This window comes from Pieris rapae, chromosome 24 (genome assembly GCF_905147795.1).
Source record: "Pieris rapae chromosome 24, ilPieRapa1.1, whole genome shotgun sequence".
Lineage (NCBI taxonomy): Eukaryota > Metazoa > Arthropoda > Insecta > Lepidoptera > Pieridae > Pieris > Pieris rapae.
The window spans coordinates 2910324-2936574 of NC_059532.1; the positions used below are offsets into that span (position 1 = coordinate 2910324).

The window sequence follows — 26251 nt, forward strand, 5'->3', positions numbered from 1 at the left end:
ATCAGGCCTCTGATAAGGGTCGACCAGGCGAAAGGCCTCCCTCATCCCCCGTGTTCCGTGCACGTTTGTTGTATAAAGGGGGTGGATTGATATATAGCGTAGCTCTTGTTCTGTGGTCTGCATTCCAAGCTATATTTTGAGTGTAAGGCAACGCTTAGTCCGTCTTTAGACGCGGCGCTGAGTGGACGTCCATTGCGTGATGTATCCTGAGTATATTTAGGGTGAGTATTTAAATATTTAATTAATAATTCTAACTTTAGATTTCCCATACTTCGGTATAACTTATCAGATATTTTATTTAGCAAGAACCATATAAGAACTGAAGTATTTATCGTATTTAAGTGTGTATTAATAACTTAAATATAAATTCCAAACAAGTAACGATGTTAGTGATCAATCAAATTTTCTGAAATAATTCTTCACAGAATTATAATTCAAGAATTGGTGAACGGTGTAGTATTTTTCATGTATATCGTACATACATACACTGAAATGAACTTAAAAGTATTTTTTACTAATAGGTCTTTTGTATTTTATATCTATGTAAAGATTGAGATACATCCATCGCCTGATCTGATGGAGAATTCTGAAAAATAGGGCCTGTGTAGACTTGAATCGCAACGGTTAGAAATAAGCAGAGTAAACTAAACAACGCCTAGGTGTACACACACTGAAGACCAATAATAGAACCTTTTTTGTACCCCACCTTAAAATTCCAAAAATCTTATTACCCCCACCACAAAACACACATTTTTATATTGAATTGTACTCTTCAGAAACTTAAATGATAGGTTTTAGGATGAAATTACTAGGAAATTGTAAATTGAAAGCATTCAATAAATTTTTATGTCATCATGATAAAGTGAAATACAAATTCCAAATAAATTTAGCTCTCTTGAAAAGTCCCATTAACAATAGAATTACGCGTGGACCCAACGTTTTAAAACACTCAAACTCAAACATATCTTTGTTCATATAGGAAAACATGTACACTTATGAACGTCAAAAAAATAAATTAAATTAATTGTAAATTTACATTTACAACCAGTTCGCAAGTCAAGGGCGTAGAGCGGGTAAGAAGAACTGGCAAGAAACTTTCCGCCACTCTTTTCAAACGCCAAGTTTTTAATACAAATCGTTTGAACTGGAGCAAATCAATCGTAAAGATTAGGATCATTTAAGTATTCGTCACATTTATAAAAGGCTATATTTATTTTACTTTTAACAAGAGCTTTGAATTTATTTAGTGATAGTTCTCTAATTTCGCTTGGGAGTTTGTTGTAAAAACGAATACAATTTTCATATAAGGAGTGGTTTATCTTCTGGAGCCTGGTTGGTCGCACACTCAAATTAGTTCTATTACGCGTATTATACTGGTGAAAGTCACCATTTTTTTTAAGATCGTACTGCTATAGACCAAATAGTTTGAATGAGTTATATTTAAAATTATTGTATAAAAAAGGTACTTTGGTTCGGAAAAATTAAAAGTCTTAAAAATTAAAAACCGTTTTACTTCTCCTACACGACTACAGATTGCGCGTAAATTATTTTTCCTTTCATTTTTATAATATTCTCCTCATTTTCCATTGGTTTTCAACTTCTATTATTTTTTTCACTTTATATTATTTTTAAAGGCTTCTACCTAGGTCTATACCTTCATACTTCCTAAAATCCCAGAGGCTCTTTTATCTCTGCCTTTTATTAAATTTAAGAAATGTATTAAAGAAAAGCTGTGTAAAAAGGCTTACTATAAAGTTATTGATTATCTAGTTGATAAATGGGCCTGGGACTAGTGCTGGGCAGGCTACTTAATTTGCTATATTTGTTTTATATATTGTAGAATTGTTTGATGATTTGTTTTTTTTTTAAAAAGTACCGAGAGTTTTTTACGCGGCCTTTTTCTCCCGGCCAACACCCTCTGTCTTTTTTGCCGATGAGAAGGGATGCCAACGGGTTCGAATTTAATGACGTGGAATAAGTGATACCATGATTCTCATTTCAGCTAAAATTATAAATTAGAATTGGGTATGTTATTTGTTCATTTTAATTTAAAATTAAAGTCTTTTATTGTTTACACAAATGATTATTACGGTGCTGTCTGTCTGTTACTTCGTATAAAAAAATAACGTGACTATGAGTAGCGCTTGATAATGAAAGATATTTTGTTTTAATTAAAATTACGCTTTTAAAGGTAAAAACCCCTTTGTGTATCATCCCCACTTTGGTCTTTCTAAAATACTTTTGTACATTGACATATTATTTTTTACAATCAAAGTTTGCGCCTCCCGTGTTAACGGGTGTTGTACAAGTTCTGTAGGAAAAAATTAGTTTTTTAAAGTTCTTTTGTTGTTAGATAGTGCGAATTTAATGTGTATTTGCTAATTAACCATAATAGCATTGATACTGAGAGCAGGTTTGAATATAATTGTATAATTTAACTTATCAAAATGAACTGTGCTGCGTGTGAGAATTCTGTGAAAAATGAAGACCTATTGGTAGAAGTAAAAATATTTTGTCGAATTTCACACTTACACCAATCTAACTAACTACAACAATTTCAATTTGATTCATTTCAATTTGGTTAAATGACCAATTTCTTGATGACACTGGAAGAAACTAGCGTTTAAGGTACAGACTAGGTCTAGTTTAAACGCTAGTGCTCATAGATGTATATTATATATAAGGTTGACCACAATGAATGTTGTAATATATGTAATGTAGTATTTGTTTTGAGTCCAATAAAGAAACTTTTTATTTATTGGTCTGCACAGCCTGCAAGGCCAAGCATTAACATGACTTCAATACATTAAAAAAAATATTTTACAAAACTAAAACAGTCATGGAGTCCCTCCTGCCAGAATGTCACTGCAAGGCAAGGTGATAAAATATATAAATAATGAAAGTGTATATATATACATTTACGAATGGTCCCATTAACAACGGAATCGTTGTGGGTATTTCAAGTAGGTCCTACTTTGGGACACTGTGCTATAGTCTTATTAATGTTTCAAACCCTCATTTTGAACGTATAAAATATTTCAATCGAAAGAATTAGATATATATATATATATATTTTTATTTATTTACATAAATACATTTATTATCCTTTCAGACATGTATGTACTTCTGTTCATTTATATTTTATATATATTTTATTCATTATGACACACTTATAAATTATGTAAGGGATGCCGTAGACAAGTAATAATTATAAATAACAAGACTAGTTTTTAAATCTTACATTTAGAAAAATGACAGCGCAGAGTTAGTTAGACACCAATATTTGTAATTTTTATATAATTGTAATTCTTATCTAAAAAATACAACGATTTAATCGTTAGGCTTCTTTTTCTTGTATTTACAAACATCTGAAGTGATGTCCCCGCGTATTACAGTTTTTATAAAGCGAAACAAAATCTCTCAAGAAATATTCACACAAATGTTGCTGATTAAATTTTATATCAATTTTCTGAATTTCTTTTCCTATCTCAATTTGTCAGTGCTTTATTGCGATAATTAAAATAAAAGGGTGCCGAGCCATTGAAATCAAAATGGCGACAGGAAACTGGCGCGCTAATGAGTCCTTTCACGAAATGGCGTCGTCTTGTCAATTGTCATTTCGAACGTTTAAATAAGGAAATCTGGAAATGTTAAATTTGTGATTTATCAATTATCATTTTTTTCTTTTATTTCACAATTCATAACGTTTTTTTATATACTTTCTAGTAGAGTAGTGTTAGCCATAGCTTCAACATGCGAGTCTCATTTCTGAGGTTCGATCCCCGGCTATGCGTATATTTAAGTATTCGTTCAAACGGTGAAGGAAAATAAAAAAAAATCAGTGGCGCTACAACCTCTTTAGGTCTTAGGCCTCAGATTTCTAAATCTGTTTCGTGATCATTTTTAAATCTAATTGGCAAGTAGGTGATCGGCCTCCAGTGCCTGACACACGTCGTCGACTTTTTTTAAGACATGTCGGTTTCCTCACAATTCGTTTACCGTTCGAGCAAATGTTAAATAGAAAGAAAGTCTATTGATGCTCAGCCGAGGAGCGAACCTACGACCTCGGGTATGAGAGTCGTACGCTGAAGCCACTAGGCTAACACTGCTCTTCAAAAAATATCGTTAGGAAATCGGCTTGCCTTAAACCCAATCTGTCGAGGGCGTGTGTCAGTGTCTATGACATTCAAAAATGATCATGAAACAGAAATCTGACGATAAATAAAAAAAATAAAAAATAAAGGTACATTTTTTCCAGACCATGGGCGCCGCATCAGACGGCTTAGGTATGGGGTGGCGCGCGCGCATCGCCGCCATGCGGGAGTCCCGAAAACTGGTGTTGGTGATTGTCGCCATTGCCCTGCTCCTTGATAATATGCTGCTCACCACTGTTGGTAAGTGTTTAAACAAATGTGTGCGTGTACTTTTTTTTTATAGAACAGGGGGCAAACGGGCAGGAGGCTCACCTGATGTTAAGTGATACCGCCGCCCATGGACACTCGATGCTAGAGGGCGTTGCCGGCCTTTTAAGAATTTGTACTAGTGTTTCTTACGTGTGTAAGAAGTGAAACTTTATGATCTTATTTTTCTAAAAATGATTGACTATATGCAACTTTACAGAAATTTGTTAAATAAAGTTAATTTGGATAAACTTTAACTTTTGTTACAGTTTATCTAAATTAACGGCTTTTACAATCATAGGCATGAATACGATTATTTCACTTTTACCTTACTTACACAGAATCAAATAATTATAAAAGAATTGTTAGTATCATTGTTATCGTTATTATAATTTTTTGTTATGAATGGCTTCGAATCTCTTCGATCCAACCGTGGTAGGGCAAGAAAAACATGGCGCGTAACGGAAAAATGTGACGCGTAACCGATAGATGTGACGATATTTTTTTCCAACAAAAATCTAATTTAGGGACATTCAACCGACTGGAGTTATCCGGATTTTGATGAACAGACGGCCCTAAAATCAAAGGCAATTATGTGTTTATTTATTTTTAAAACCTTGCCAACGCTTAGGTCACTAAAGAAAAATGAATTAAAATATTTAATGTGAGCCAATATTCATTGTCCTATTAAAAACTGAATCTACAGGCTCCATTAACGCGCGAAGAAGCCACAGATAAACAAAATGGCGGCCAATCGGACAAGTGCTTCATGAATTATTTAACAGTACTTCTCGATTTTTCTCCCGCCTTCTAATCAATTTATAGCACAATTGTCTATTGCTATAGTGAATATAAAACTTATATTTTATTTATAATACTAAGTCTACATACATTGTACTATGGAGGGTGTTCTAAAGAGTTGATCCATGCCTCGTTTCAACTCCGTACTAGTTAACTCAAAATTTATTCAGCTTGATGGAAGTCTACTTTTGCGAACTAGGCAACTGTGAAATCTAAGCCGGGTGTCTTTCCTGGTACATACAAACTTCAATTGTTTATTTATTAAGTTTACGACAGCATACATAGTACTAAATCTACGTCTTCCATGTAAAATGTATGACAATTAAAGTAAAGATAAGTGTTAAAACAAAATAGAAATAAAAAATATATATTACAAGAAATTTATCGTAAAGCAGAAAAAAATCATCACCATAACAGCGAATTAGGTTCGAGAAAGGCACCCAACAATGCATTTTCTTAAACCGGAAAGAAAGAGAAGAAAATATACTTTTTCAACAGTACACTCGTAACGATGTCGTAGGTAATATATATCTGTAGTAGGCTACTACGACATAAGTATATTTCATTTGTTTTATATATCTGTCTATCGTCAAACCTTTGATAACGTCTTCATACCATGAAATTAATTAAAATTTTACAAAAATTTCACAAAGGCTCAAAAATGTTTAGGAATTTCTCTACAAAGTTAAAAAATGTTTCGCCATAACTTGGTAGTTTTGCTTTGATAAGGTAAAAATGCTTTCTTCATCTATGAAAATAAAAAAACGTTTATTTTATTATTTATTTATTTTCATAATACATTTCTTAAATTTATTAAAAGGCAGAGATAAAAGAGCCTCAGTGGTTTTATTAAAGAAGAGTTGTGCCTATATCTTAATAGTTACAGAATATATTAGAGTGTCCTATTAATATATATATTACCTATTTTAACTGTGGCCGGAAGCAAGTCAATTTGCAGAGCGGCGAGATCAAAGTGAAACTCACTTAAACGCCTCATCAAAGGAACCGCTAGTGATGTGCCCTTGTCGATAATTTTATGTTTACCGTAAAATGGGTATAGCCGTTAAAAGTTTATTATTTGACATAAGGTTATAGGAGGGTACTCCTATAACTGTTCGTTTTTAAAGATTTGTATTAGCTGCATGTTTGACTCCTTATAATAGTTAGATAATCTTCTTGAAAATTACGGTAGATAACGCCAGAGTTTTAATAACTCATCAAGTATTAGATTTTACAGGTATTAATAATAATAAAGCAGAAATTTAATGTTAAATAAACTAAACAGTACACAACTTAGTTTCATCATCGGACATCAGGGCAGAATACAAAATCGGTATCACCTCGACATCCGTTCCACACCTGATTTTTAAGGCAGTCCTTGTCGCACACAATCGCCATGTAGAACCAGGCAGGGAAAAGCGAAACTCAAGAAGATAGAGTACCAATTCTTAAAAGAACAGCATTTGCGAGTCTTCAGGTAATGTGAGTGTCAATTTGTGGTGGGGTGGAATCACTTAATACCACTCACTATTCTGTGTAAAGAAAAAATTGGCATCGCACTTGCGAGACTTTCGGTACACAGTTTATTTGGAATAGACCTGTCCATGAGCGGTATCACTTAACATCATTTAAGCTTCCTGCCTGTTTGCCCTCTATTTTGTACAAAAAAGGGCATCGCACTCTCAAGGCTTTTGGTACACAGTTTGTTTGGAATAGACCTGTCAAGATTTGAGGTCCAGCAGTGTTAAGTTTCCTTTTTAATCATTTTGATCCTTAAAATTAAATGAGTACCATATACCAGTTTAAATAAATAACCGGTTTTCTAAAACTATCGACAGTTGAACATCACTACTTTGATGAAGTTCGCGCGAGTCACAAATCAAATTGGCTCTAGTTTTCACTCGAATCAAATTTAGTCTGCACTGAACATACTTCATAACAGAGTTCGTGAATTTTGAGAACTTTGGATTATTATGTTATTTATTATAACTCTCATCCCTGAAGTCGGAAGTCAGCAGCATCTATGGATCTGTTTGCGCATTTAGAACTCTCTTGGTGTAGCAAAACATCCTGAGGAAAGCAGTCGTAGCATCAACGTAAATAGCCATAGACCAATATGGCCTATGGCCAAACCACTTAAGTATGCTTTTACTATCCTTGTCTCTTCCTCTTTTATAATCTAGTCAATCGTTTTATAGCAGCATTGGAAGGTAAATTGTATTAGATCTGCATTTATTTTTTTCTATACATTTGGTGGTTGCATTATAGACTGTTAAAGGGAGAGTGCTATACAATAAATACACAGTTTGTATATTATATTGTGTTGTTAAATGACATTAAACATAGACAAAAAAAACCCATTTGAATTTCGAACCATTTTATAACCTGCCATGTTTTTTTCAAATGAGGCGGGATTTCCCGAACGCTTTCGATATTCGATTTCGAGTGGCTCTGGTTATGACAGCTGATTACTAGTGATGTCACATCGATAAATTGAATTTCATTCCAAATTCGAATATTGCTAAAGGATTACGTTTTCCTTTTTTAAATTAGGTTCTATTGATTTTAGTGTTTCGTGTATATGACGTCATAGTCTATGCCGATAATACTGGATAGGTCATAAGATCAGGTCCACGAATCACGTGACTCCAGTCTAGCAGTAAACTAAATTATAGAAATATAATGGGATAAATTCATGGTGAATATATCGTGTGTCGTATTACTAGGAATTATTTATTTTATTTATTTATTTATTCACACTTCGTTGCTAGAAAGAAACACAAATAACACAATATATATAAATTACAACTTATCGCTAACAAGCGATCTCTTCCAGGCAACCCTAGTAAGAAAAGAAAACAATAAATAAAAAAAAATGATGAGTGCAAGAAGTGCATAACCAGAAGTAATATAAAAAACAAAATATAAAACAAACAAATTTTCAATTACTTTATGATACAATTATCAACCTGTCAATATTCGACTGTAAGTAAACAAGCCCATACTAAGTTTACGCCCTATATCTCGGCAATTCATATAAAAAAAAATTCAAGTGATAATTGGTTAAGTATAATATTTTGTTATACAGATAAAAAAAAGTGTCAATAATTTCCGATGATGAATTTATTACTTTTCTAAAATAATCGTTCAGTCGTCGAAGCGCAGCCGTGCGAGTGACATGCGCATAACGTAACACGAGCTTATTAAGAAAATAGAATCATGTCCAAGTGTGATCAATGTAATAAATCGTTTTCTAAATCGTTGCCCGGATGTGAATGTGCCCGATGTGAAAAAATGGTACACCTAAATACCAGATGCAGCGGTCTTACCAACAAACAGATAGCTGCATTAAAGGCGGCCCCAAGCCTAGATTGGACCTGTATGGAATGCCAGCAGGAATCCCCGAAGCGAAAGTCCTCTTTGTTTCTAACAGAGGATGCAGAGGAGGATATGCCTATAGACACTAAGGGGCTAATACAGAAAATCTCCAAGGAGGTGGAAAAAACTATAAAGAAGGAAATAAGCGAATTTAACCAATCTTTGCAATTTCACAGTACGAAGTTGGATGAAGTATTAGGTTGTATTGATGCCTTTAAAAATACCATAAAAGTTTTAGAAAGAAAAAACACGGAACTAATACAAAAAAATAACAATTTGGAATTGAGGGTAGGCGCATTGGAGCAGCGGTTCCATGAGATGGAACAGGAGAAACTTGCTAATTCTATTGAAATAACAAACGTCCCCCCTGCGAGCGAAGAGAATGTGAAAAAATTAGTTGAAAATGTGGCATTAAAACTTAAACAACCCTTCGACGGTATCCGTAACGCAATGCGACAACAAGGTAAATACGACCAACCGGGTATTATACGAGTTAAACTTACTGATAAAGCAACCCAAGAAAAGTGGATTAAAGCTGCTAAAACCATTAAAACTATGGTGGCCGATGTCTGCCCCTATGAACCCAACAATAACAAAATAGTATTCATAAGGGAAGCAATGACTAAATGCAACAAAAGCATTTATGGGAAGCCAAACAGGAATTAAAGAACATACAAAAATATAAATATGTTTGGTTTAAAAACGGTGTGGTTCGGGCAAGAAAAGATGAAAACAGTAAAATACAAAACTTAAGATCTGTATTGGATATACATGTGTTAAAAAAAGACAGAATGTCAATTAACTGCCCAAATTAAATGAATTATTAATTATTATTATTAAGATGGATAGTTTAACTAGTGATATTTGTGAATTAGAGGATTGTATAAACATAAATGATTTCGTGAGTAAAATACCCAGCAAACATTTGAATCTATTGTGTGTACACATAAATATAAGGTCAATCATAAAATATTTTGCTAGTCTCGAGCAATGTATATATGCAGCTAACAATGTTGACGTTATTGTTCTTACAGAGGTTAACATTTCTGATAGAATTAGTTGTTTGTATAATTTAAATGGGTATCAAATGTTCTCAGCGCTCAGAAACAATAGGAAAGGTGGTGGTATCTTAGTGTATGTAAAAAAGAAACATAAATTTAGTATACAAATTGTAAAAAGCCAACATTTCGAGAATATACTTTTTACCATCACAACACAGTCAAAATACACTGCACAAATTTGTGCTATTTACCGCCCACCTAGCCTAAGCAAGAGCCTGTTTATTGACGAACTTCGTAATATCATTAAGAACAACTGCCAGAAAAATATTGATTTGTATCTATTGGGGGACGTTAATATAAACTTAAAGCTAGACATTCCTATAAAACATAAATATTGCAACACATTACACAGTTTAGGCCTTCTGTGTGGGATCACAACATACACTAGGGTAGAACGATACAAAGGAATCCTTACAAAATCATGCATAGACCACATATACGCTCGATCCCAAACACACGACCTATACACTGCAGCGGTTGGCACAAAACTAGCGGACCATCGAGCAATCGTGCTCGCTTGCACTAAAGCACAGCTACAGGATGTTCCATCATATAAAACATTTATAGACAAAAATAAATTAGCGACCCTCCTAGAGCAAATTGATTGGAAACCTACAATAGAAATGAAGTGTCCTATTGGCATATACAACTTCATACAAAATAACATAACCCAAGCATATAAAGAATCAGAATATATAGTTAAACTTAAATCTAACACTCAACGAAATAGTAATCATTGGATTAATAATAGAATTATTAAAGCATGTCAGTACAGAGATAAACTTTTTACTCAATATATAAAAGATCCAAACAACCTAATACTCAAACAAAAATATAATAAAACCAGAAATTATGTCAATAAATTAATAAATAAAACTAAAAATAAAACACTAAGAACCAATATAGAAACTAATAGGAACAATATAAAAAATCTATGGGCTATTTTAAACCAATTAACAGGAAAAACTAAAGCTTCTATTGACGTAGCTATACAGAACTCATTTGAAAATCAAAATATTACATGTAAAGATATTGCAAATAATTTTGCAACTACCTTCCACAATAGTATTAGTAATATTGCAACCAACTGTGTATACCCACTGTTAGAGGAAAGCTCATACCGGCGAGCAGAAAATACTAGTATGAGATTTCAGTCAGCAGACCCTAAATCAGTTGCAAACATAATTAAATCATTAAACGACAAAAAATCTCCAGGCGCAGATAGACTACGAGCTATAGACATTAAAATGTTATGCAATAAAATAAACGTAGCCATAGCTAATCTTATTAACACGAGCATTTACACTGGACAATATCCTAATCTATTAAAAACAGGCATAGTACGACCAATATACAAAAATGGTAGCAAAAAAATCTACAATAATTATCGTCCAATAACTATATTACCAACAATTAACAAAATAATAGAAAAATACATATGTGGACAAATTCAAAGTTATTATAAAAAACACAATATTCTCTCTAACAAACAATACGGATTTCAACCAAATAAAAACACCACACAATTACTATCCGCATTCACGGATCATATTTATAAGCACTTAAATAAAAAAGATCATGTCCTTGTAGTGTTTATTGACTATAGTAAGGCATTCGACACATTAAGGCACGGCGTAATCCTACAAAACCTAAATGACTGCGGAGTACGAGGAAACTTACTCAAGTGGTGTGAAAACTATCTGCAAGATAGAACTTATCGTGTTAAAGTGTGCAACGAAGAAAGTTTCCCAATATCCATAACAGAAGGCACAGCTCAGGGCTCAGTTATTGGACCTTTACATTACCTTACCTACGTTAACACATTACCTAACATAATAAAGTATTGTCAGATATTCCAATTTGCAGATGATACATGCCTAGTAGCCACTGGGGCTAACATCCAAGAAGCAGAAACAAAGCTACAAACTGATTTCGATACATTGGCTAAATGGTCCCACGATGTGGGACTTGTACTAAATTCTAACAAAACAAAGTTTATGCATATACGATCCAGTCACAATCTAAGCTCACATACACCCCACCTAATGTTACACAACCACACTTGTGCACATTCCTATAACTCGTACCCCATCAACTGCAACTGCAACGCCTTAGAATTAGTCCGTAACCACAAATACCTGGGGCTTACAATAGATGACCGAATGTCCTGGAAAATGCACATCAATTCTGTCTGTGAAAGGCTAAGAGCGATACTTGCCAAATTCACTATAATAAAAAATAAAATACCTCTGAAAACTCTGTTAATGCTATACAAAGCACTAGCCGAATCCACTATAACATATGGACTCTCAAGCTACGGGAGAACATGCAAAACCTATCTAAATCAAATATTTGCATTACAATTACGTATTTTAAAAACTATTGCTCCCATAAAAATAAAATCACAATATAAAGAGGACTACAGAAAGCTATTTGCATTTTTCAAAATTATACCTATACTAGAGAAAGTGCAGCTAGTATTATTAAACGAAAACTACTTTACAGAAAATTATCTTAAAACAATTAAAGCTCACTACCACTATTCAACACGTAGAAAATTAAAAAATGCATTTCTATTACCCAAATACAATAATTTATATGGGAAAAAAACATTAGACTATATTATTCCAAATTTAATAAACTCGTTACCAGCTACACTATTTACTAATATAACTAGAAACAATATTAAATTTAAATTAAAAAATTATTACATAAAGCAAACAATTATAAATTACGCATAACAAAAATCAGACTTCGTCATTTAATTCATATTTAAATATTAGAACACATCCTGTAGTCGATTGAGAATTCTCGTCAAGAACAGGTTTCTTGCATCGGCTATGTATGAAGCGGCGGTGTTTCGATTGTTTTAGTGCGTTGTTTGTGCAATTTTTGAGGGTAAAAGTGTTTTGTTGTACATTATGTCACTTTATTAAGTTAATTATAATTAACTAAATATTTTCGACGTCCTGGTGGACAGAAAAACTGTGTCCAGTTTATGTTTCCACCATACCAACTACTACAATTTAAGATTATTTATACAATAAAGAAATAAATAAATAAAATAAAATAAATCACCAACCAAATATATTTTGGCAGTTGCTTATAATGAAAAAAGCACATTTTTGGAATTAGAACATAAATTAATGCAAATAAAGAGTGTCAAACACATGAGCGTCTATTAATTTTACTTATATTCGAGTATTTTTTCCAAATGCATTCCTTTTTTAAATTCAAAATCAGTTTTTGATGAGAAAATGTGCTTTTGTATACGCAACTCCATAAGTTGCGTATACAAAAGCACATTTTTGAAATTAGAATATAACAAAGAGTATTAAGAAACAAACGAGTTTCTATTCATATGATTATTCCAAATTTGAATATTTATTTCCAATTGCATTTGTTTTCTCAATTCAAATTTATTTTTTTTGTTACGTATTTGAAATAAGAACATGACAGGTAGATAAAAACTTTATACCCAACAAAGATTTAATGGATAAATCTTTAGAAATTAAAGTTGTCTTGGGGATTGCGTATCTTACCACATACCATCAACCAACATAAATATATATGTATATATACATATATATATTTAATTGAATTCCGTGCTTCCACAGCTTAGCTTTGAGCGTTGTTGCGGTGCTCCATTATGTGGTATCAGCTACCCTCTGAAGTGTTTCGAACTTGTGAAACGATTCGACTCCATTTAATAACTACATATCATATGAGCCTGTTGGTCCCTTTAAAAATGCACAGGTTATATATTTGTAGGTCTGACACTGAAATTTATGTAACGTAGAAAGGTCGCTGTTAGGCTTGTGCCTTTCAGTGTGCAGAGTGTTAGTAGTAGCCAGTGCCGGCATAATTACTTAGGCACTTAGATTGTCATTAGGAACGCTAAGATAACCTCTTGAATTGCACACTTTAGTGAACTTTGTGTGGTTAATACTGGTTTAACGATAAAGTAATTAACATATAAAGATTGCTCAATAAAGTAGTCATTAACGCCCGAACAAAATAATTAATACACAATCTCAGATTGAAAACAATCTGAAATCAGACCGTGACAGTCGATCGATTTCCTATCTGCATCCCAATAACCAAACCCTGCGAAGACAATCCATTTTTGGCGACGGATAGAATGCAATCACTTCGCTCTTTACACTGAATTTGATAATCAATATAAACCAAATAAAGTAAATAAAACTATACAAATAATATTAAAATATACAATATGTTTAAAACATATCAAATAGCTTTTTAATTATTTTAAAAACTGGTGTAAGTTAAAATCTTAAGATAGGATAATGGCACAGTTGAACTGTCATTTTCATACAAACGTCTATCCACATACACCGATCCGACCTACTATGGATAGCTTCTATCGACAGATGCTATTACAATCCGTCGATTGGTTATTGGCACACTTGTATCAATATTCGGATTAAGATGTCTATCTCAGATGGTCAAAAAGGGATTGATATAGGTTATTGAGTTTGGGCGTAAGACAGCCGGAAATTTAAAGCACAATCGAAATAATACAATATTTTTTATTTGTCATTTACCGAGGGATTCTGGATACAGCTTTCAGATACTCGGGTCCACATAAATCATCTTTAACGAATGTCTTATTTCAGTTCCAATTATCCCGGAGTTCCTCTACGACATTCAGCATCCGGACGCGCCCCTCTCCATGGCGTTGGAAGACATCACCACACCTGTACCACCTACGGCACCCTACTGCCCCTGCCTCAACGTCACCAGCGTGCCACTGGAGAACGTCACGCACAGTAAGTAATTTGATGAATTAACCTAAAACAAAAAAAGAGTGTGCACTACTTATGTACACGCGTTAGAAGTTATACGTCTTTGGCGTATCGAAAAAAATTACTAAAATGCAGTAGTGTTTAAGGATAAATAATAAAATTAATCAAAAAGATTTTATGTAAATAAATAAATTATGAGTAAATACTATCACCGTTGTATATGGAATTGATTTAAAAACACCAAAATAATATTTATTTATTTACACTGTTTAATTGTGCTGTTACGAAATACGAGTTCTAAATATACAATTACTAGAATATACAACTTGAACATAGTTATCGATTTTCATGCCACCTAGACCTAACTTCACTCTGTTAATTTTGTGTCACGGTGCGCGCGCATCGTAACATTTCACTCTCATCACTTTCTCATAACGCGCCCAAAGAAGTATAACTTCAAAAACAAACACTGGACATGATACTTTAACGGTTTTTTCTCCTTCAGAGAGCTCTCTTTTATTTTTAAGCACTTTCTCATAAACAAAATGTTTACTATCGATTCACAACTTTATACATTTACTAACAATCACGGCTTCTCAGCCTGCCTTATGTGGAACCGGGAACTGGAATCTGAATAAAAATAAAATCATAAACATTTATTTATTAAACACAATGTACACTTATGAACGTCAATAAAGAAAAACATATTAAATGTTTTTAATATTCACATCCAGTTCTCAAATCAAGGGCGTAGAACGAACTGGCAATAAACTCTCCGCCTCTCTTTTTAAACGCCAAGGATTTTTGTTCTACAAAAAATTTCCATTCGAAATATTTAAGTAATCTTATAATTAACTAAAGTAATATATATTACAAAAAAAAACAAAGATTAATCCTTTATCAGCATGGTGAAATAGGAGCACGTACATTCACTTATATGTGTAACTCTGTTTAATAAACGTATAGTGCTTTATTTATTAAATCAAAACCTTAAAATTTAATAATTAAAAAATATTATTAAAAGGAGTCTCTTTAGGTAACTTATATATGTAACTCACTTATATGTCAAATAGAGGACTCAGTTACAACTCTTGTCATCAACTTCTTCTTTTCAATAAGTGTTTTATTTCTTTCGTTATCACTAATACGTCACTATTAAAATATTGTTACAAAAATTAATGAACAAATAAATTTTGTTGAATTTTGCCACCGTGTGTCGTCGAACTCTTTTCTGAATCTTTCCCTTGATCCGCTAGATCTTGACTCAGCTCATAAGGCAACATAACTGAATTATTTTTTCCACAGTGAACATCACAGCCCAGAAGGAGGCAAGGCATCAGGAGCTAATACATGAGACAGTAGCCGTCGGTGTCATGTTCGCGAGCAAAGCCATAGTGCAACTGATAGCTAACCCATTCGTTGGACCTCTGACACACAAGTAAATACCAATAAAATTCTCCATTATGTTATGATTGGCCTCGCCTATTGGCACTCTTAGGGGGGGGGGGGAATACAGATACACCGCGAATGGGAGGAACTCTCATGCGGCAACTGGGGTCTTTATTGTGTGAGGGTATAAAATGTTACGTTATTCAAGTTTTCACTTCTGCCGGCACTCCCGGAGAGCAATTTTTTTTTTATTTCATAGGGGGCAAACGGGCAGGAGTCTCACCTGATGTTAAGTGATACCGCCGCCCATAGACACTCTCAATGCTAGAGGGATTGCAAGTGCGTTGCCGGCCGTTTAAGAATTTGTACGCTCTTTTCTTGAAGGACCCTAAGTCGAATTGGTTTGGAAATACTTCAGTGGGCAGCTGGTTCCACTATTCATTTTTTATTGATTATTGTAATTTTGTGTGTTTCTATATGTGTGTGTTTTGTTAGTAATAAATGTAAATGTAATTTTCAGAATCGGATACAGCGTACCAATGTTCACTGGATTCATCTTGATGTTTCTCTCCACTATAAGTATGGTTCTTCTCATTTAAACTAGAATATATATAAATAATGTTCAAATTTTAAGTAAATATATTTTTCAGTATTTGCATTTGGCCGATCCTACAGCGTGCTATTCATTGCCCGCGCGTTGCAAGGTATCGGTTCTTCGTGCTCTTCCGTTTCCGGTATGGGGATGTTGGCTGAGAGATATCCAGATGACAAGGTTACCTTTCGATAAATACTATACTTTTTTTTTATATAACCGGGGGCAAACGGGCAGGAAGCTCACCTGATGTTAAGGGATACCGCCGCCCATGGAAACCCAATGCCAGAGGGCTCGCAAGTGCGTTGCCGACCTTTTAAAAATTTGTACGCTCTTTTCTTGAAAGACAATTATATTATGCTAAACCAATATTCAAAACGAAATTCAACATAACATTACTCATTTACCTACATGAGTAATGTTATATTGAATTTCATTTGTTCACCTAAACAAAAGTATTACCAGGCGCCAATTTAATCTATTTTAATTTGCACTTGAAACCTGGAAATTACTTCAAAGGGAAAGGCAAAGACTCTTATTATGACCATGTTCTTCTACTCTACTTCTTCTACTATATTTTGAGGCAATATTATCTATTACAGGAACGTGGTAACGCAATGGGTATTGCTTTAGGAGGTTTGGCTTTGGGCGTTTTGATTGGACCACCATTCGGCGGACTCATGTATGAGTTTGTCGGCAAGACAGCTCCCTTCCTCATGCTGTCTGCTCTGGCTTTGGGAGACGGATGTAAGTGTACACGTGGTATTGCTAAATGTATTAATTAGAAGCAGTTTTGGTCTATTGAAACGAATAAACTACTGCGTATTTATTTAAAAATAAATCAGTGGCACTACAACCTCTTTAGGTCTTGGCCTCAGATTTCTGAATTTGTTTCATGATCAATTTTTAAATCTAATAGGCAAGTAGGAGATCAGCCTCCAGTGCCTGACACACATAGTCGACTTTTTGGGTCTAAGACATGTCGGTTCCCTCACGATGTTTTTCTTCACCGGTCGAGCAAATGTATAAACCGCACATAGAGAGTCCATTGGTGCAGTCCGGGATCGAACCTACGACCTCTGGTATGTGAGTCGCACGTTGGAGCCACTAGGCCAACACTGCTCTCGCATATTAATTATTTATATCAATAGAAATGAATCTCAAAATATGGTGCGCCGAACTCAGAGGAAGGTTTTTATTGAAAGCGAACTGTGTCTATGGGGTATTAATATGATATGATAACATATGGAACATTGCTATATGTTCCATAATATGTTGGTATGTATTAAGGAGACTAAGTAAATTCATATTAAGGCGAAACAAATTCGAAGAAAGACTTTAATAATCATTAAAAATAATTAAAAATTGTTAAAAAATTTAATAAAACACCTTGATTATGAAAAAAATTTAATAACCTTTTCAAAGGCTTAATTTTATTTTGTGTGTCTAACGAAACTTATAGACAAAATATATAATTAACATATGCGATTTCTTCAATACAAAGAGTCCCCTTGGGAGTTGTGTGCTGCGATATTCGGGGCTCATATGGACGATGTTAAATTATTATTATGTTCGACTAATACCGATCTCCGAACGTACTGCGACTTTCAATTTCCTAAGTCACTGATGGTACTATGAGAATATATTACAATGCAAGGTGTCGAGTGAATCATCACTGAATACATTCAACGCGAACGTGTTTTTGTATATGATTTGTGTATGTGTATGTACGCAGTGCTGCAACTTATGATCCTTCAGCCTGGAGTTGTGCGTCAAGAAACCGATCCGCCATCACTCAAAGCCCTCATCACTGATCCATACATCTTGGTCGCTGCAGGTATTTTTATCATAATAATAATAATAATAAGTTATTCGTTCGCATATTCTGCCACACACAGTGGCGCGCAAATTTATCTTAGTTTAGATTTTACATTATTAGTCAGATTCATATCAATTAAGTCAATTATCATACATTATTAAATTTGTATAAATTACCATGTCTCACACAAATAATCGTTTATTGAGCAGTAGTATCATGTTCATTCCTTTAAAAAAATTGAATTAATTGAATTGAAATGACAATCATATTTATTTAAAGAAAAAATTGAATTTGAATACCTACTAGGCCAACACACATAAATTCCTTTCTTTGTAATCCTAAAGTTACTAGAACTAAATGTCTTCAATAATTTCCTATAGCCTGCTTATATAATAGTCTGCAACGCAAGTCCTTTAAAATATATTTTAAGCTATTGCATAGATTTTATCGCGGGCCTTGAGCGTGGGGACCGAATCCAGAAATTCCGTAACGAAAAAAACCTAACACCCCCCACTCCGACCGGCACAGCGGTTGATACTTTTTAGACACGAGACAGACTATATAATATGCTTGTTAGTCTGAATCTGGTAGTTTGAATCAAAGAAAAAAAAATACTGCATAAATAAAAAAAAATTGTTTGTGTCAGCTCCGACGCACGACTGGAGTTTACTCCTTAAGTACGATTATCTAAACATACGCAAAAAGAGTTTATCCAACTGAAAAAAAGATTAATACCATATGAAAGGGTAAATTAACAAATTAATGAAAATAATATACAAGTATATATTTATTCATTTTATATACATTTATTATAACTAATCGGCGAAGTATTTTACATTAAACTTCTCACAATAGTCAATTTCAGATGTGCACAAATATTTCATTAGGAATGTCGATAAATTATGTAATTATTATTATCTGACAATTATCATTTATTTTAAGAAATAATCCAACCAAGTTAGAAAGTTGCGCACCAAAAAAGTAACGAGGTCATTCATCAGTAGATTTTACCTGTCATATTTTTCTCATACCGGGCGCCTTATATATGTAAATCGATTCTTAAGGAGTGAACTCCAAAAATAAATAAACAATTATAATTGCATAGGTTGATAAAAAATGCTATGCAATAGCTTTATCGCTGCAGTCCCCGTATGCCACAGGTTTATTTTATCAATTCCAGGAGCAATAACTTTCGCGAACGTAGGCATAGCAATGCTGGAGCCAAGTCTACCCATCTGGATGGCAGATACCATGGAAGCACGTCGTTGGCAGCAAGGTGTCGCATTTCTACCTGCCAGCATCTGCTATTTGATTGGTAAGAATTGTTGAAAAATATGTCTTGTGATTTATTTTTACGAAATTCCACCTGCATCACCTCGATGTAGTTCCACAACTGAGATTGTGACAGGAGATTTATATATATATTAAGATATTATGTGCTGTGTTTTTAAGTTTAATAATGTTGTATCATTTAGGAACAAACCTTTTCGGACCCCTTGGCCACAAAATGGGACGCTGGCTTGCCGCCTGCTCTGGACTTATTATCATTGGATTGTGTCTGATTCTGGTAACACATTTAATTTAATGAAATTAATTTTACTTTTATTATTTAATAAATTTTATTTACATAATTAATTTGACTCAGCAAATATTTGAAACGTTTACTCTAATATTAAAATAAGCTAATAGCTAACCTTAAAATGTAATAATTAAAATTTAATAACTAAAATATATTCCGTGAGGCAAGATTCCGAAGATTCTTCTACAATTCAATTAAACTACTTTTGCACAAGAAGAATACTTTCTGAACGTAAGCCAGGTTGAGATGATGTTTAAGATTTTTACTGAATGTATAAAACTTTTTGACGATTGTGAAGATTTTGTTTTTAAGATAGTCATTAAGTATTGTCTTTTATTATCATAGCTTTTACACATTTAATGAAAAAAAATTTTTACCGGATTAAAGCTATGTATTATTGTAAACTTATAATTATTTTACATAATCTTCAGTCACCGTGACCACGCAAGCTGTAATGCACCCGAAACGTCGGATAAAAAAATTATGTTTTTATCCGACGTTTACGAAAACACTTTTTTTACCGGATTGAAGCAATACAGCTTCAATCCGGTAAAAAAAGTGTTTTCTTTAAATAGTCGTTGATGCTGGAATGGTAAAAAGAATTTGGTTGAAGAAAGTGCATTTTGGGTAGATTATATTATGTTGGTTTGCGTTATGTATGATGTGGTTGAATGAATATGCTATATTTAGTGTGTCCTTACGTTATTTCTCCTGCTATTTCTACCTATTGGTATTTCTGATGTTATTTTTGTGTATCTACTATAAAATATCTGCTACTTGTGTTAAAACTCAGCACCTGAATGGCCGCTTTCCTCGGTATTTTTATTTTTTTATAAATTGTGTTTTTGGAAATTATATATAAGTACGAATTACATACTAATAAAATGATGAAATATGAACAATATAGATTATATATGCTGGAATAGCTTTAGTGTTGTTGTGTCGGTAAAGCAATTTAAAAAATATAGTATTATTATTCGCCGATAGATGTCAGGAAGATTCATTTTTCAGTTTAAATTGGGACTACTCTAGTATTATTATTCGCTGATAGATTTCAGGAAGATTCATTTTTCAGTTTAAATTGGGACTACTCAAACACCACCTTTTTGTTATTTTCTATCATTTATTCTTAGCTAGATCGATTTATCGCCCCCGAAACCCCCCGTATACTAAATTTCATTAAAATCGTTGGAGCCGATTCCGAGATTCCAATTATATATATATATATATATACATATATACAAGAATTGCTCGTTTAAAGATATAAGATAAGAATAAGATATCAATCTCCAGATCCCAATGGCCCGTAAGCTGGAACACCTGATAATCCCGAACGCTGGCCTCGGCTTCGCGATTGGCATGGTCGACTCATCCATGATGCCGGAATTGGGTTTCTTGGTTGATATACGTCATGCGGCAGTATACGGATCGGTATATGCAATTGGTGATACCGCGTTCTGCTTGGGATATGCTGTCGGTAAGATATTTTATTATATATGAGATCAGTGTTGGCCTAGTTGTTCATCCAGGGTCGTAGGTTCGATCCCAGGCTGTACACCAATGGATTGATTTGGCATTCACTCGAACGATGAAGGATATCATCGTGAGGAAACTGACTTGCCTTAGACGCAAAAAGTTGACGGCGTGTCAGGCACAGGAGGCTGATCAGTAATTGCCTATTGAATACATAAATCTGAAGCCCACACCTAAAAAGGTTGTACCGCCACTGGTATAAGGGTTTATGGGGTATGATTATTTTGTTTGTGCCTTACATAATTATATACATTGTATATTCATGGATGCTTGGCGAACCCCTGTGACTTCTTCAATACAAAGGGTCCCCGTCAGTTGTATGCTGCAATACTGTGGGCTACTGTTGAGGAAGTTGCATGTATCTGGTCTGGCGCCTTTTTTTATTTATTTATTCCACTACATTTTTCTATCTTAACAGTTACTACTAATTTGATAGAATTCCAAAATAATTCCCACACCAATTATCCTACATAAAAACATTAAATAAAAAAAAAAAGATCTCTTATCTCTTGTCCCACGTGTACTTTTTATAACATATCAAAATATATCATAATCCATAAAAGTACCAAATCATATAACGTATTGAAACTTAATGATGGATTATTTATGTCATACTTCCAGGTCCCGCATTCTCCGGCACGCTCGTCAACAGTATCGGCTTCGAGTGGATGTTGGTCATCATCGCAATACTCAACTTTGCGTATGCGCCGGTCCTGTTGCTACTACGTTCGCCACCTGCTATGAATGAGAAACAGGTGATTTATTATAAATTTATAATTTATAAATCACTACATAGTATAAAACAAAGTCGCTTTCTCTGTCCCTATGTCCCTTTGTATGCTTAAATTTTTGAAACTACGCAACGGATTGATGCGGTTTTTTTAATAGATACAGTCACAAGAGGAAGGTTTATATGTATAATAACATCCATTAAATAGTGGAGAAGTACTGTTATTTTTGAGGTTTCTAATGTGATGTCGTAAATAATTACATTTTTTCCGCTTACATTGCAAACGCAGGCTGAACCCTACGAGTTTTATCAAAATAATGTATTAAGTATTGTACACATTGAAAAGGTCTACAGAAAAGTCTGTGATGGTATATGTCTATCTCTTATGGATAACCCACATTTTTATATACAACGTTTACATATTTTCTGTAGGGTATTTAGTATCAGCATTGCATCCGTGCGAAGCCGGGGCGGGTCGCTAGTTTATATTTATTTTAAACTGTATTCCAGAATATTATTTTTTATTTTTGTTGGAAAACGGTGAAGTATAAAATCCCACTGGATAATAAAATATTTATTTATTTACTACAGAAATACATACATTATCCTTACAGACTATGCCGAAACGATAATGTCGAGAAACATATAATGACATATATATAATATTAAAAATCAAAAGTCGTTTATTCAGTGTAGATGCGTCGGCACACATAATATACACAATATTGCAAATGTGAATTCACTCTGCGAACATATAAATATGAAATGAAATCGTTTATTTGCTAAGATAGTGATACAATTAGATGCATTAATTATAAAAATCTGCACAATCCACCATATATAAATCGGCATGCAAATGTCATTAATTTTATTATGTCACATAATAGAAGCATTCATGTCAACAAGTGTATATTATTAATAAATAAATAAATCAGTGGCGCTGCAAACTTTTTAGCTCTGGGCCTCCGATTTCTGTATCTGTTTTATGAGCATTTGTCAAGAGGCAAGTAAATAATCACACATACATGCCATCGACTTTTTCGGGTCTCAGGCAAGCCGGTTTGCTCACGATGCTTTCTTCTACCGTTCGGCCAGTTCGGCCATTGGTGTAACAAGCAAGGGTCTACCAAATTCTGTCTTATACTAAATATGTATATTTTTAAATTAAATATAATATTTCAATGTTTTGACATGAGGACCGTGGTATGGTTTGCAGGTGTATACAAACATTTTGTAATAAAACTTTGGTGATAAAGTGACGGATTTATTGTCAGTTCTTCTCTTCATGTTTTACGCCATCGATTTGAGAAATGGCAGTAAATCTAAAAATAGAAGCATTCAATGTTTATTTCTTTTTTGACGTTTATAAGTGTACCTACATTGTGTTACCTACATGAATAAATTATTTTTGATTTTGAATTTTTTTGATTTCTCTGTATACATATGTCATAAGTTTACATAAATAAGTAATAATTTTATTACAGAGTTTGATTATCAGCGAGAAATCATCAGTTCGATACGTGAGCTACCAAAACGAGGAAGAAGAATAGAGCGGCCATCTTGTCCGTCACTTTGGTCGCCATCTTGTAAGCCGCCCGATTTATTTTTAATCTATCAGAGGTATGGAAGTAATTTTAGACGTCGAAGAGTATTTTACGATTGTATATGCCTAGTGTAGCCAGCTATGACCAATTTTATATTAGCTTATTACAAAAAATATACCGCTTTTTATTGCAAATGTGACTTTGACAATATTGTTTTATCCCGTTTTGATCAATCACTCGTTGATTTTGCACGTTTTAATAATTGGACCAAGATACAATATTTTTTATATGCCATCCTTATGCTTGTAACGTAAGTATTATACGATAGGAATTGTAGTTGTCAAATATGAATGCATTAGAATAATTAAATATATAATATATTCAAGTAACATATATCACGTTCAAATATTATACTAAATATAAGTCCTAGTTATATATATTGCGTCATTTGAAACGTATCTAATGGAACTTATTTCACTACTGTAAGGCACACATTAATATCTGCTTCGTAAATTGATTTCCCGCCAAAACAAAGCTACCAGCGCCTCTAACGGCGGCAGTTGAAATCATTTTACGATTTTATTTTATAACAAGAGCGGCTAAATTAATATTAGATAATTTAATCGCCAATATTTCATGAAACTATTAAAAAACCGCTCCCTTTAGTCAGAAGTACGACAAATTCATGAACATGCGATATATCTGTCCCTATTTATCTGGTAATAATGAAAGAGCTAGATAGTGTGGTGATTAAAAACAAATCATATGTACGTGCATTTGTGGTGTTAATCTGTGCTCTTAAATCTTTCTATTTACGTATGGCTGCGTCAAGTAGAAAGGAAGAAGTGTGTTAAGTGCATCGTCGTGGTTCATGTAACAACCTCCCTCGCGAGGTTAAGACCCGGGGGCATATGCCCCCTTCGGGTAGTGTATGGGTTCGCACCCTGCTGATGCAGGGCGGTACGGGGGCGGTTAATATAGGCCTTGATGGGGGATGCAGCGTTGTTGAAGTTCGGTCTGTTGCAATCTTTTATATCAGTTAGATTTAACCTTATGACGGTTTATTCTGCTTTAGCCAGATTCCTTGCAACAACTTGAATCAGTCACGCTGTATAACTTTCGACGTAAGATAACTTTATACCTTTTATTAGAATGTATAATTGACATATAAAATGTCTATTGTATCTCTTAATCGTATAGCTTTTAATCAAAATAGATCGTAATCTTAAATTAAATATGACAATTGACAAAATTTGACAAGTCAATTGTCAAAGTGTTTCGTAGAATTTTATTCAATATCGTCGTCATAAATCATATAAGTAGACATTTGAATAATCACATTTACTTCCATAAGTAGCAATCTTTAGTCGAATTCGTAATGTATTCATATTTGTATTTTAGATATATGTAAGACAATAGCTGGTATGGACCTTATTTACTAGTATAACCAAAAATGTATATTTTTTATTATTCGCCCAAAGGGCAGGCTAAAGTCTTTCGACCATAGTCATTCTAAGTTTAAATTTAATTCCACAGAACGTTACCACAGATTATACAAGACTTGTTTTATTAAGACAATATTTATATCAAATTTGAGTATTTCTATATTATAATGTTTTTATATATTATCTAGATTAAGAAGCAGCGAACGCTGAAAGTGTATGGTAGTAATAATAGATAATAAATATTTTATTAAAAATTTAAATAGTTAAGAGCTATTTTGTCGTCTATATACGCCTAGTTCCCATATTTTACCTACGGACCTTTGTAGACGCTGCGTTGAAGCCGTAAATTGAATCGGCAACTCGTGATAGTTTTAGTGATATTTATCATTAGTATATTAATGAATGCTTGGTGTAAAAGGTGTATTTTTTATGTATTAATGTGGTTGTCTATGTCGTTTCTTGTTTATCAAATAGTTTATAATATTGTCTATCATTTAAGTGTGTTTTATTTATATACAAAAATAGGTATTTTTTTTATTGTGTAATTCTTGTTATTTATTTTGAAACAATGTATTGTGCCTGTTTATTAGATTAATAAAATGTGGGTATATGAACTGAATTCTTGTTTTATTTTAAAGTTACCCTCATTAATTCGTTGAACTATCAAACACAACATTACATCAACATCGTGACTATTTTGCGTTTAACAAAAGAATTACGTAATTTTTTTTTGTTATATGAGTAAAAAGCTAATTTACGTACATTGTAAAGGGAATAGTCCGGTCAAATTAGACTAAAAATAGGGGTGAGGTTACAAAAAATCCTACTTGGCTGAATATTGGTAGGACAGTTCAATACACAACTTTACAATAGTAAAGAAAATGTGAAAAAGTCCTGATCGGCATCCGAAACGGGCAAAAAAAATTACTGGGGGTCAACTCTTTCAACTTTTTAAATCGTAATATCTAAAAAACGGTGGCTCTTTAAAAAAAAATAATTACACCTTTTTATAGATAATTATCTGATCTACAATTTTGTTTCAGCTAATTTTATGATAAAACTTACCATTTCGCTGAAAATCGCGAAAACCCCGTTTTTGTGACCTTTGACCCCGAGTTAAATTTTTTGCACGTGCCGGATCGATGAGGATTTTTCACATTTCCTATACTGTACACACACTCCATTTTTGTGTACTATGTATTAAACTAAATACT

At 33.4% G+C, this 26251-nt stretch overlaps 1 protein-coding gene and 1 pseudogene across 1 annotated transcript; both read left to right on the forward strand.

The window, feature by feature from the left end:
• The first annotated feature begins 117 nt into the window (after positions 1-117).
• LOC110996602 (synaptic vesicular amine transporter) lies at positions 118-25416 on the forward strand. The gene is made up of 13 exons (XM_045633744.1): positions 118-221; positions 4259-4394; positions 14278-14430; positions 15712-15844; positions 16316-16374; positions 16446-16567; positions 16990-17134; positions 18123-18224; positions 19387-19521; positions 19682-19773; positions 21079-21262; positions 21940-22073; positions 23533-25416. Exons 2-13 carry the CDS (start codon positions 4262-4264, stop codon positions 23596-23598), a joined length of 1458 nt encoding a protein of 485 aa, XP_045489700.1. The 5' UTR covers positions 118-221; positions 4259-4261; the 3' UTR covers positions 23599-25416.
• On the forward strand, positions 8357-9399 carry LOC123690363 (annotated as a pseudogene).
• Positions 25417-26251: the final 835 nt, after the last annotated feature.